The sequence below is a fragment of the Astatotilapia calliptera genome, chromosome 20 (assembly GCF_900246225.1).
Source record: "Astatotilapia calliptera chromosome 20, fAstCal1.2, whole genome shotgun sequence".
Classification (NCBI taxonomy): domain Eukaryota; kingdom Metazoa; phylum Chordata; class Actinopteri; order Cichliformes; family Cichlidae; genus Astatotilapia; species Astatotilapia calliptera.
In genome coordinates, this window is record NC_039321.1 from 28,465,177 (window position 1) to 28,479,307 (window position 14,131).

At 43.5% G+C, this 14,131-nt stretch overlaps 1 protein-coding gene across 4 annotated transcripts in view; it reads left to right on the top strand.

Annotated features, from left to right (window-relative positions):
- Positions 1-14,131, top strand: part of wnk3 (WNK lysine deficient protein kinase 3) — a 36,903-nt gene that overhangs the window by 15,314 nt on the left and 7,458 nt on the right. For 2 of the 4 annotated variants that reach the window (XM_026153524.1, XM_026153526.1), the window contains exons 3-18: positions 1,671-1,843; positions 2,277-2,497; positions 2,899-3,056; positions 3,265-3,353; positions 3,471-3,690; positions 3,922-4,243; positions 4,433-4,551; positions 4,653-4,853; positions 5,290-8,550; positions 8,850-8,893; positions 10,884-11,013; positions 11,134-11,250; positions 11,340-11,441; positions 11,549-11,594; positions 11,698-11,850; positions 11,952-13,969. In XM_026153524.1, the coding sequence (XP_026009309.1) occupies positions 1,671-1,843; positions 2,277-2,497; positions 2,899-3,056; positions 3,265-3,353; positions 3,471-3,690; positions 3,922-4,243; positions 4,433-4,551; positions 4,653-4,853; positions 5,290-8,550; positions 8,850-8,893; positions 10,884-11,013; positions 11,134-11,250; positions 11,340-11,441; positions 11,549-11,594; positions 11,698-11,850; positions 11,952-13,969 (7,374 nt within the window). The remainder of the gene's footprint in view (positions 1-1,670; positions 1,844-2,276; positions 2,498-2,898; positions 3,057-3,264; positions 3,354-3,470; positions 3,691-3,921; positions 4,244-4,432; positions 4,552-4,652; positions 4,854-5,289; positions 8,551-8,849; positions 8,894-10,883; positions 11,014-11,133; positions 11,251-11,339; positions 11,442-11,548; positions 11,595-11,697; positions 11,851-11,951; positions 13,970-14,131) is intronic. The other 2 variants (XM_026153525.1, XM_026153527.1) reach the window with 2 other exon arrangements.

Sequence of the window (14,131 nt, forward strand, 5' to 3'; positions counted from 1 at the left end):
TAGACAGATATTAACTGAACTCTTAATAACCTTTGCTGACCCTAAGGGTGGCTGATGATGCAATGCTCTGTGGGGAGACAAAATAGACGCTGAGGAGGCAACAGACACAGTCACACTGTTTCACAGTGTGCCAGACAATGAGGTAGACTGGAGCTCTGAACGAGGACACAGACAGTACTCCCTGACAAAATACAGCACAGCGTGAGCACACGCGAAAATATGAGAACAGGTAGAAGCAGGCAGCATTGAGACTCACATTTGCATAAGAATGCTCAAACATAGTAACATGACAGACTTAGTAGTAAAGGCAGGAAGGTGTAAGGGCAAGGCTATTCTGAGGAACTAATTCTTAGTGAGTGCAAAAAGGAGCAGCTTTTTTGTTGATGCTTCTTCTCCGTTGAGAGGGGAGGGTGAAGAGATTGCTTAATATTTCCAGAAAAGGACACCAAACCAGCATCAACACAGAGAGCAAAAGTGCTCTGAAAAGATAAGTACAGAGCTTTTAGTGTAGGCAGAAAAATGTATATCAATATTTAACGTGACAGAAGGCTGCATATCGACATTACATGAAAATCTGTTGATCTGTGTCCAAATATCTGCAGTACTCCACCTCCCTGTGGGGAGGCGGGGTTTGTGGGGAAAAAAGCAAGCTTAACATCAATGAAATCGATTAGTGGAAACCAAGTGTTATGATGACTTCTATTTATAGTGAGGTCTGTTTGTGACACAGTAGTGGCTGCTACCCAATCCCCATTGATAATAAGTGAAACATACTGTATTGTTTTGTTTTTATTTCTTCGTAAGTTCTTTGCATAAATGGCATAAAATTAGATTTTTTTAATAATACAAAACCATGACACGTAACTTTCCTGTTAAACCTGTGATAATTCCCTGAAATAGCAGGTCCCTAGGTTAATAAAGCTCAAATGACCGCATACCTGAAAAGATGGATTTGTATACATGGATATAGCAACAGTTGTTAATGACAGAGTCTAAAAATACACACTCACTTAGTGGAGCCAGCAAAGTCATCTCTCACTGTGAAATGCTTTAATTGACAGTTTTATGTGACTCTTAATAAATTCTCAAATCACTATCACAACATAGCATATTCTGAAACATTTTTCCCACCTGCTGGGAAATTCATGTTCGTGTATTTTCTATGTGAATAGAGTACAGCAAATTATATTAATTAAAGTGTTAGTATTTTAAGAAAAAGCAGTATAATGTCTGGAAATGTAAAAAGAAGAAAACAAACATGCTTTATATATTCACAACAGAAGAAAAAACCTTATGCGATCAATCTTAGGGATTGCAAAAGACTATATACCAGTGTGTAACTGAGGGATTAGTCAGTGCTATCTCTGTTCCTATAGGAAGCTGCTTGTGCCAGTGAACTGTATTTCTGCAACAGCCATTCTGTCCGCCATACTAGGGATGTGTGGCAGATGCAGTAGAAATGTGTTTTATAAAGCCAGTGACTGGGTGTTGTCTTTGCAGAGCTACATCTATATGCTGCTAGCACCATCTAGTGGCAGTAGGTGTTATTGCTTCATTATGGGAGTGCTGTCCAGGGCAGGCTTATGTTTTGGTTTCCTGTGAGTAGTCACGGAGTAAGGGAGTGAAACAGATGCTGAGGCTCATGACATGACATGTACCTCCTATTTCAGGATCGCAAGCTGACCAAGGCAGAGCAGCAACGCTTCAAAGAAGAGGCAGAGATGCTAAAGGGGCTTCAGCACCCCAACATCGTCCGCTTCTATGATTCCTGGGAGTCTGTACTTCGTGGAAAGAAGTGCATTGTACTAGTCACTGAACTCATGACATCAGGAACACTCAAAACGTTAGTGTAACCTATCTGCTACAGATAGCTATTATTGAGTCTATGTTTATTACGTTCTAAAAAAAAGAATTATTTCAGTTAATCTATAAAATTTGTTAATCCACATTCATTTGTTTGTCTTGCCAACACCTTGGTACTCACTTCTGTTAATGAATTTGATGAATGGAGATTATTCATACCGCAAAACACAGTTTTTATTGTGCATAGAGTTAATGTACTATTAATTTGGACAGATGTGTTGCTTTATACAGAGATATATAATGTGTTTCAGGTGAAGTGTCATCACATTATCACAACACGTTCAAATTCAGGAAATATAAGTAATTCATAATATTTCGCTATCGCTGTCAGTGTGTTGACTTACACGTTTTGTCTATTGGTTGTTTATTACAATATCCTTTTGAGTTTGATTGCTTTTATTCTCTATCCACAGTTACCTGAAGCGCTTTAAGGTGATGAAACCCAAGGTCCTTAGAAGTTGGTGTAGGCAAATTCTGAAAGGCCTTCACTTCCTTCACACCAGGACTCCACCAATTGTCCATCGGGACCTCAAGTGTGACAACATTTTTATAACAGGCCCCACAGGATCAGTCAAGATCGGTGATCTGGGACTGGCCACTCTTATGAGGACCTCCTTTGCAAAGAGTGTTATAGGTAGGCTGCTTGCAGTTTATAGATTGAATGCTTTTTAGATCACTCATGCCCTGTCTCTACAAGATTAAGGCCTTTCCTCTGCATTCAGCACTACTGAGATTTTACAAAAGTCTCACTTAACTTCAGTAGACATATAGTTTATTTCTATGTTAGTGGTGAATGTAGAAAGAGGGCACTGATGATGAAATGCCAGCTCTCTTAGCCTGCAGAAGCAGTGCCCAGTAAAGATAAATTAGATGATGAGTAGGTAGATTATTATCAGCTTGAAAATTCTTACACTGAGTCTGAGGAAATTTCTGCTTTGTGGATGGTATTACATCACTGTAAATACAAACTCTAATCTGTAGTGAAATAATATTTCGATGTTTGGGTTGTCATAGAGTACTGTTTGGTTTTAACAGGAACCCCGGAGTTCATGGCTCCAGAGATGTATGAGGAGCACTATGATGAGTCTGTGGACGTATATGCCTTTGGGATGTGTATGCTGGAGATGGCTACTTCAGAGTACCCCTACTCTGAGTGCCAAAATGCTGCTCAGATCTATCGCAAAGTCACAAGCGTGAGTCTTTGAAATATTCGCAAGCAAACTCTATGCATTTGTGGTGATGATGCATAAGGATCTAATTGATTGTTGTTTTATTTAATTGTGATCTAAACTTTTTGGCTCAACTCTGAAAATGTTTTAATTGTTAAATGCAGGACTTAAAATCCTAATTACATAAGTTCCTGTAGAATACAATGAATTTCCTGTTTCTTTTATTTTTCAGGGTATAAAGCCAGCCAGCTTTGACAAAGTAAATGACCCAGAGATCAAAGAGATCATTGAAGGCTGCATTCGTCAGAACAAAAGCCAGAGGTAAGCAGAATTTGCTTTCATAACACTATGGCATCCACTCTATTATGCAGAGTGACTGGTAATGTGATCATTAAACGTCCCAGTCTCTTCTATCATCGAATTCTCCTTTCTTGACAGACTCTCCATTCGAGACCTGCTGAACCATGCTTTCTTTGGGGAGGACACAGGCGTCCGGGTGGAACTAGCTGAGGAGGACACAGGCATCCAGGACTGCCTGGCTCTCCGAATTTGGGTTGAAGACCCCAAGAAGCTGAAGGGGAAGCACAAGGACAATGAGGCCATTGAGTTCAGCTATGACCTGGAAAATGATAGTGCTGAAGAAGTGGCTCTAGAGATGGTAAGGCAGGAATAATTAATGCCTGATAAGCTGATCGGGTCCGTAGGTGTCAGGTACTGTTGACTGGGAAAAGGCCTTGATTTGATACTTAAAAGCTTAAATGCAGGTTAGGAATTACAAGCCCTTCACTTTATCTATCAGCCACTTCAAGATTTCTCCAGCTGATCTAGATTTCCTCACCTGAATTTGCCCATTAATTAATTACTCTCTCTTTGCCTCTCTACATTACAGGTGAAATCAGGCTTCTTTCATGAAAGTGATGCCAAAGTGGTCGGAAAATCCATCCGGGACAGAGTGAACCTAATCAAAAAGTCAAGGGAGCGTCGACAGCAGCAGGTCCTTCAGCAGCAGGGCTTTGAAGAACGAAGAGACTCCACTCTCACTTCCTACACCTTTACTCATCCATCTTACCCATCCTCGCTGGTGCAAGGGGTAGCTGGACACACGGGAGACGGAGGAGGAGGTGGAGTGCAGGAGTCCGAGGAGCTTCCTGAAGTGGACCAACGTGTCAGGCAGCAAAATATTTTCAGTGGGGCAACCCTAAATCTGCCAGGTACAGTGTGCTCCTTAGTGACATATCCCATGTGCCAGTAGCTGATCAAAATGTATCTATATGAAACAATTATAATGGTGAAATTTTAAATGAAAATTTTAAAATACATGAATATGATTTGAACAAGTACTTTTTGTGTAGTCTGAATTTTTATAGTGTCTTATTTTTTAAATGTCTTTGACTACTCAGAAGGGGAGAGCATTGGATCTGCAAGCTGTGAATCTTATGCGAGTGGACAGAGCCAGGCATACTCTCTGCAGGGGGACTCATATACCCACTCACAGACCTCATTACCCACAGTTGCATCTGTAGGTGTATTTTTATATCTTACTGATAAAATTATTGTTTTTTGAACTTAAATACTATATATATATTTATATATGTGTTCATTATTTTTCTTGCACAACAGAGCACTGGTGCATTGCCTCATCCTCAGATGCCCCCCATTGGTGAGAGTACAAGTGTTGCTACTATACCTCTTGGGCCGAGTGTTAGTATGACAAGCATGTCCTTAGGACAAAGTGGAGGAGGACCCATGGGTCAGACATTTCTTCACTCCGGTACCGTGGTTCCGCAGGTATCACCAAGTGTACCTCAACAATACTTTCAGGTGAAAATGGTGATAATGTGCAAACTGACAGCCTAATTTAACATAGGGGCAATGAAGGCTAACATTAATGTTAATATGTTCTTTTCCATTTAATAACTGTTTGTGCCAACATAAATCATCCTCATAATCATCTGAGATTCGCCATCTGGTTTTACACTACACAGGGTTTCCCCCAGGAAGTTGTTTGTCAGAGGTGGTGAGATGTCTCTCTCATTAAATACTATATTAGCTTGGAGTGTGAAATTGTGATTCTGGTTAATTTTGTGGGGAGGCAGCCAACCTCTGCTATAAAGCACTGTGGGACACCCTGATTAAAATTAAATGTGTTGATAATTGATGCTTCTTTCCAAAGCTTAATCTTAACCCAATTTTTCTGCTACTTTCTTTTCCCCCTTCTTTCAACTCCAAACATCATTCTCCCATTATCACTCAATAGTCACAAACATTCCCATCAGATGATTTTCAAACCGCCGCTCCCCACGGATCAGTTGCCCCTTCACAGTCATACATACCACCTGTTTCCCCACAGGCACCCATTAATGTTCTCACTGCATCCATGCCAGTCAGTGATACTGCTGGACTAGCAAGGACAATTGTGCCCCACGCTCAGCAGACCCAACACCCTGCCACTCCCATGCAGATCACTGACATCATTTCCCAGGCCGCACCCCAACAAACACAGTCTGTCGTGATCCCCCAGCAGACTATTGTCCCACAACAACAGATGGGAATGGATCCCCAGACCTCCACCCTTCATTTGCAGCAGCAGCCACAACTGCAAATAGGGGGGCAGTCAGCTGAGCTTGAACAACAACAAGTTACTGCCGCTCAGCCTGCAACAGAACAGCATCAACACAGCCTTTCAGCTACGTCCATCGAGAAACATCAGTCTGAGACTCAGCAGCAGATCTGTGTACAGCAGTCTGCCCCACACGTCCAGCCAGCTTCACAGCAGCATGTGTTCACACCACAAACAGGTATGGAGCAGCGAGCTATGCAATCAACAGGGGATCCCTGTGAACAGATAATGCTACAATCACAACAACAGCTTCAGCAACAGCAAACTTTGTTACAACAGCAGCAGCAAAAAGAGCAGCAGCAACAAGTTTTACTGCTTGAGCAACATCAGCTGTATGTCCAGCAACAGCTTGATCAGCAACAACAAAGAGCACTGCTTCAACAGCAGCAGCAAGCCCAGCTGCAGCAGCAGCAAGCGCTTAAACAAAAGCAACTGTTGGATCAACAGCAACAGCAACAAACTCTCATTCAGCAGAAACAAGAGCAGCAGCAACACGGTCTTGGACCGCAGGAGCAACCAATTTTTCAGCATCAGTTAGAGCAACAACAACCAAAGCAACCTCCTTCACAGCAACAGAGTCAGTTATATCAACAAATTGGACAGCGCCAAACTGGAACACAAAAGGAAACAGAGAATCAGCAACAAAGTGGGAAAAACGAGCAACAAATTTTATTGCAGCAGCATCCCCAGCAGATGCAGCAGCAGAATGAACAACAACTGCAACAGCAGGCCTTAATCCGGCAAATGGAACAGCAGCAGGCACTGATACAACAGCAGTTAATGCTACAGCAGCAGCAGCAGCTTCAACAGAAAGCTCAGCTGCAGCAACAAGAGCAGCAACAAGCGCAACTCAAACAGCAGATAGAACAGCAGCAGCAAGCTCTGTTGCAACAACAGTTAGAGCAGCAGCGTCAACAGCAAGTCCTGTTACAACAGCAAGCAGAAAGATTACAGCAACAGGCTCTAATGAAGCAGCAGTTTAAAGAGCAGCAGCATGCTTCCATCATTCAACTTCAGCAAACTGAAAAACACAAAACTGTCCCTATACCACAAAGCAACAGTGAGCAGCAGATTCATCATCAACCAACCGATATACAGCAGATGTGTATCCCACAACTGAACTCTACTCAGTTTACACCTCATGCTTCTCAGATGATAGAGCAACAGCAGCAAGTAGCACTGATGCAGCAGCAGCAGGCATTTGTTGCCCAACCACAGCAGCACACATCTGTAATGGAACCTCACATATCAGTTGGCGCACCAGTCAGTACTGAGGTAATTCATCACCAAACTTATATTATATCTCAGGGCCAAGTGCCCATGACCATTCCTACTACTGTTCAGACGCCTGCAAGTGTCCCAGCTCAAATCCTTACACAGCAAGGACAAAGTGAGGCTCAGCCCCAGAACCAAGGCCAGAGCCCAGCCAAGTTTATAGCTCAGTCTGCAGCCCAAGCACCTCAAGCTATGACAGAGGGCCAGGTAACTACCCCATTATCATTGATTCAGGGACACACACAAGTCATCCAGAGCCAGCAGGTTCCTTCCCAAAGTAGTTACCCTGGGCCTGTTACTCCCACACAGAGTCAGGTAACTTCTCAGCCAATCCAGGCTCATCCTCTGACCACAACCTTTACTCAGTCACAGCCACTGCATGGCCAGGTCCCAAAGGCTGATGTTCAAATGATGGGCCAACAAAGTCAAACTACTGTCCAGCCTCCAGGTGCAGTTGCTTCAATCCCCAGTCAGATTCAACATGAAACTCTTATTCAGCAAAATGCTCCAATGCCAGCGCTCACCCAGCCCCAGATCCAACAACAAACTCAAGGCCAGCAAGCTAGCCAGTTGCATGCGCAGTCTGCTGCTGGTCCTTTGACCAGTCAGTATGTCCCTCACCCTACCCAGCAAGCCATACCACCTGTACAGTCTGATATAACTCATATTACCCAACAGCTGGAACAACAGCACCCAGTAATCCAGTATCAGCAGATGATTCTGTCACCTGGCTCAGCTGGAAGTTGTGGAACTAAAACAGATGGTCTCAATTCAGTAACTGCCCCTCTTCATCCTATACAGACCAAACAAGCACAAGTCCCAGGCCAAAGATCACTACATTCAGTTGTTCAGGGTGACCCTTCAGTAATTCAGTCCATCTGCCAGCCTGCTGTTCCTCAGTATACTGAGCAGTACCAACAACAGCTGCAGAAGCTTTCTCACGTGCAGCAATCTCTCGCCATGCCACCCCCACAGACCCAGCTACCGGCACTACCCAGCTCAACTCCCGTTCAGCAACCACTTCCTCTGAAACCAGCTTTGATAACCTTTGACGAGAGTCAGCTTCCCTCACAGTGTCAACCTACTTCACCTCTAATGACCATTGCTCCTGGACAATTAGGCCCCAATAATGTGGCTGAGCCTCAGTCCCAGGGCAAGACCCTGTCTCTGTATAGCCACCTAGTGCTAGGTGCCCCTCCTTCTCCACAGCACCATCCCAAGCAGATGCCACCAGCTCACACACAAACACAAGCCAGCAATCAGGCCCAAGCACACTCTCAAACACAGATACACACTCAGACACCTATATCTGAGCAGCCTATTTTGCCCCATGCTGTCTTTCCTACGCAGCAAGTGCCCCTAAGCCCTTTGCATACCTCATGTCCTTCTACACTATCATCTCTTACATCCCTGCCATCCACCTATCCTGCTGTTGCCCCTGCTCCAGAGCTGCCCACATCTTCACCAGCAGCCCAGGTAACCTTACCAGCGCAAGTCGACTTTATACCCACCTCCCCTCTGCCTGTTACTACTCTACAATCACTTGATTCTAATGCCCCCAAACCCAAACTGACCCAAGGCTCGCTGCAAGACTGTGACCTTTCCCTGCTGGGCATTGCTCAGGTACAAGAAGTATGAAAGTTTGCTTTATAAATTTGATAATAACTTTACTGACATGCTGGCACAATAAGTAAGCATACTGCTAAATCGAAATATTTGACAATAAGCTTTGACTGCACCTTTTTGATTCATACTAACAAATTTTGATTCCTAAGTGTATTCATAGAACGTGTCCTATATGTCATTTGTCATAATCACACTATTGCTTTACTTGCCGTTAACATAGCTAATCTATTTTTGCATTCTTTTCTTCATGCTGGCATGGTTTGTGTGTGTGTGTTTGTATATATGTCACTCTACAGGATGGTCCTTGTAAGACAAGTGCAGATCGTCATTCTTCATCAGGGTAAGTGATATCATTGCAGTCTGATTTCCATATAAATGTAATCTCAGTACTGAGTGAAGCTGTAATTTGCCATACAAGGACTTAAAACATGCTCAGAGACTTGGTTTTTCTTTTAAATTGAATTCATTTTGCAGCTAAGTAGTAGTGCAAAAAGATTGTTTTTTAGAAATCATAAGAGTCTTATGATGTAATAATGTTTTACATTTGAATCCTTTACAATTTCACATTAAATGTTGAGTGAGAGCCTTTAAACTGCTTTTAGATCATTTGTGGAAAACTCCTCTGCATTTTTCCCTGGGTTGCACTAGATTTTAAACACTGTGGCCAAATCACAAGCCTTTATCTTTAAAGGCTCATTTTGGGTAACAATGCATAGTCTCAGTGATCTTTCTTTGGCAGGTCAGGAGTATTTGGTTTTGGTTGTTCTGGTTCAGCCAGAAAAGTCCATTGCACTGTGTGCTGACCTGCAATAACACTATGACAGAAACCATAGTTCAGGTGGTTTTTGTTGGATGTTCTTCTCATTGACAGTCTGACCCTCAGGGTCAGATTCCTCGCGCATAGAACTGCCGGTATTGAAAACGATGAGAAGTTTGCTTCTGTTTGGGCCTCTGACTGACGTGCCACATTTGGAATCGGACACACTGGTGTTTGATCTCTGCTTCATAGACAGGAACTTTGCTCTTATTAGCAGTGATGATTCTGGACAGCCATTCACAAATGCAGGTTAAAGCTTTATTATGCAAAGGATAATCCATATGTAAACATCAGGAACACAGACATCTTCTCTGGGCTAAAGTTCATTTAAAATGGACTGAGGCAAAGTGTAAATATGGTCTGTGACAAACAAAGTTTGAAATTCTAATTGGAAAACATGAATGCTGAGGCACCACACTAAACAGGGAAGGGACCATCCAGTTTGTTATCAGCACTCAGTTCAATAACCTGCATCTCTGACAGTATGTGGTTACATTAGTGCCTATGTAATAATAACCCTGAACATCTGGAAAGGCACCATCAGTGCTGAAACATGTATACAGGTTTAGAGCAACACATGCTCCCATTCAGATGACATCTTTCTTAGGGAAGGTCTTGCATACTTTAGCAAGACGGCGCTAAACCACATACTGCATCTTTTACAACAGCGCTGGCTTTTTGGTAGAAGACTCCAGGTGCTGAAGAGGCCTGCCTGCAGTCCAGATCTGTCACCCATTTAACCCTTGTGTGGTGTTCGTATTTTTGTTACTCAGCCAGTGTTCATGGGTCTGGTGGACCCGCTAGAGTTTTGGCTTTCCAAATTAACACTATCAAACAATTTTATGTTAAATTACTCAACAGATGTTTACTTCATCCCAATTACAAGACATATGAACAGCAAACATGGTTAATTTTTTCCCTTTACCTTTGTTAGATCACATTTATGAATTAATGTGCTTCTCGTTTTTCTTTTATATAAAATGTTATAAATAAATCAGTTATAATCAAGTGGAGTGAGTGGAAAGACACAACACATTTACACGTGAAAAAATAATTAATTGTTTAATTTTTCTTTTGAAAAAAACTGAACACGGGTCTCACAGACCCGAACACCATACAAGGGTTAAAACATTTAATGCATCATGAAATTAAAAATACCACAAAGAAGACACAGGATGTTTGAGCAACTAGAATCCTACATGAGACAAGAATAGGACAATATGCCTCTCCCAAAAGTTCAGCAGCTGGTCTCCTCAGTTCACAGATGTTTACAGACTATTGTTAAAAGAAGAGGGGACGCTACCAAATGGTAAACAGGGCCCTGTCCCAACTTTTTTGAGACATGTTGCTCCAATGAAATTCAAAATGACCTGATTTTTGAGATTTGGAAATCATTGCATTCTGTTTTTTTTTTCTATTTTATACAGTATCCCTACTTTTTCATAATTGAGTTTATACATTTATACACACTTAAGATTTACAATACAATTTCTAATCTCCATGACCCCTTTAGGTGTATACCAGCCAGTGGTGAAGACCCCTTGCAGCTCTTGGCGAATGGAAAATTAGAGAAACTTAAGTCTCAGAGACGAGCTTCCAGCCAGAAGTCTGAGAAACACCAGTTTCAACTGAGCATGCTTCAGGTGAAAAAATATAGGAAACACCAACACCGACTTTATTACTATATTTGTTAAAGTATATTTATGGATATTAAAAGATTAATAGCAAAGAATAAATGTGATTATTTGTCTTGTACTTAATAGGTGTCCGGCAGTGGGGACAATATGGTGGACTGTCAGTTGGAGACTCACAGCAACAAGATGGTGACATTTAAGTTTGACATTGAAGGGGATGCACCCGAGGACATAGCAGATTACATGGTACATTACTGTATGATCCTGTAGTTTGCACTTATTTTGAAAAGTATTGTTTTAATTTTTGATGACTGCCATTTGATAAAACTTTGCAGGTGGAGGAGGACTTTGTCCTTGATGTGGAGAAAGAAACATTTGTTGAGGAGCTCAGAGCGATAGTTAAGAAAGCCCATGAAATGCTTCAGACACATTCAGAGGTACTATCAGTCTAGCCTCTTTAGTTTTTCTGTTTTGTTTGAATAATGCTGAATCTGAGAAAACGTGAATATATATACAAAATGATAAATCCTTATTTTCGTACTAGACTGGATCGACTGACCAGTTACAAGTCAGCACTCCCACTTACTCCAGTAAGTTTAGGCATATACAAATGTTCTGGTAGAATGGGAATATGTTCTATGTGATGCTTCTCAACTTAGTAGAAAACAGTAATCAATCTTTACGGTTTCTCAGTGGACCCAGTGCCCCATTCCTCCCCAGTGGGACGTTGGCGGTTCTTTATCAACCAGACTATCCGCCACAGAGACTCTCTTTCCAGTCAGGGAGCAACCACACCATCACCCACTGCAGAGACAAGGATTCCCCAGTCTCCTAAAAGAGAGAAAGGTGAGCACTCCTGGAGTCGGTTTTATTACTTTGGCTTATTAACATGGCCCATTTGGCCACATAACAAAAACTTAACTCCGTGTTCATTTCTGCGGCTGTAGAAAGTGAAGGATCCCAAAGTCTGGAGTCCTTGAGTGGAATGGGCTCTCCTTCCTACCCCACCCTTTCTGCCACCTCCCCCCCAGACTCCACTGTTTCAGTACCTACTTCCATGAGCCCCTCTGCTACCGCAGCCCCTGTTCATCACACAGCACCTGAAACCAGGCCTGGACCAGCCTCTGTCCCTGTCACCACCTCAACTGGCCTTATCTCAGCTTCTGCTGACCAAATTTCTATTGCTCCTTTAACTATAGCAACATCTGCTGCTGCTCCTGATGCTAACCTCACCAGCTTGTCCACTGCTCCTGCTGTTGTGTCTCCCTCACCCATCACTATTCATCCTGATAACCTGACTTCTCCTGGAACCAGTGTTTGTTCCACTGCGAGTCAAAGTGTAGATGATACTCTGATCTCTGCTTCAAGGCCCCGTATGTCTGCCGTGGACCAATCTTCAGCCTCTTTTCATTCCCCTTCTCCTGCTGTAGTCATCCCTTCTACTGTAAGCCAACTTGGCATAGAGCAGCAGCAGACATACACCCAAGTAGCCCAACCAGCCCCACAACAGCCACACCAACAGCTACAGTCTGCATCACAGCAGCAAGTACCATCACCACAACAGAAACTGCAGTCCCAACATCAGGTGTACCACGAACAAGTACCACTACAGCAGGAACGAGCACTTCAGCAGTCTCTCCAGCAGTTGCATCAGCAGCAGCTAATTCAAACACAAATACCACTTCAACAACAGCTGACTGAGGTGCAGGGAATGTCTCAGCATTGTCATTCAGAGGTGTTACAGCAGTCTCTGCCTCTGCCACCTTTTCCTCAGCAGCCAACCGAACAACCCCTTGTTCAACAGCAGACATCAAAGTTTTCCCCACAGTTGCTGCAGCAGCCTCAGTTACAGCAGTTACAACAGCAGATTATGAGTCCTGCTGGTCCATTGCCCCCCAAACAAGCCCACATTGATCAACAGCAGCAGCAGCAACAGTTAAACCTACAACAGACATTACACTTACAGCAGCAGCAGCTACAGCAGCAACAGCATCAGATGTTTATGGGTGCTGCAATTTTGAAACCAGATCAAAACCAAATGCTGCCCCTATCAGTTAGTCAGCAGTTTCTTCAACAGCAGACACAGCTAAATGTTTGCCCAGTACCACAACAGCAGGTCCCACAACAAACCCAAGTGCCTGTTGAGCTGTTATCACAACACATACAGGCACAGAAACAATCACAATATACTGAGCAGCAACAGGAGATGGTTAAAGCTGTGGACACGCCCCTCAAACAGCTGCAGTTTCCACTACAGAAGCAGTCCTCCTTACAGATGTCAGAGTCAGAGGTGTCCACGGGAGAGACAAGTGTTACAGAGGACACAGGGAGTTATTCTGCCCCCTTTCATCCCTCCTCTGACTCCTCTCTGCCACCTCTGCATCTGGGAACTGCTGAAACCCCCTTACCCACATTCTCCCACGTAATGACGCCATCCCCTGTTCAACCTTCCTCCGTAGCCGAGTCAGACAGCGAAGGCCCCCCCAAAATTGAATTTGTAGACAACCGCATAAAAACCTTGGATGAAAAGCTAAGGAATTTGTTGTATCAGGAGTACAGCAGTGGGACAGCACTGGCTGGGGGGGCTACCTCTGGCCCAACATCAGCTGCCTCCACATCAGCAGGTGGTGATGAGTCATCAGAGCCACAGTCAATCCACCACTCATCTTTCCCCCCACCTGCCTCCATCTCAGATACTTCTCCACAGTCCTCATCCTCCACTACTTCCTCCACCACCTCCCGTTCATCTTCCACTTCTCCTGACCCAGAGAGAGAAGGAGGTGGAGAGAAAGCTTCCAAAGAGGTGCCCAACTCTATGGAGTTGGACCCAGTGGAGCAGCAGCTTGGCCCATCACTCCTCACCACCTCTGTCTCATCCAGCCCACCCACCCCTCTTCTGCCTCCCAATCAGGATGACTCTGCTGGGCCCCAACGCCCACCTGTACCAGGAGAACCAACCATTCTTGTGAGTGAATACCACAGATTAGATTTCAAGTAAATTCTCCTTCAGTTTGTCTTTCACTGTAGTGAATTATAATTATTGTTCTGTTTCAGTGTGTAAATGTGACTCCACTATGTTTCAGCTGTCCGCGATTATTTGTATTATATAAATGTTTGAGTATCTCTG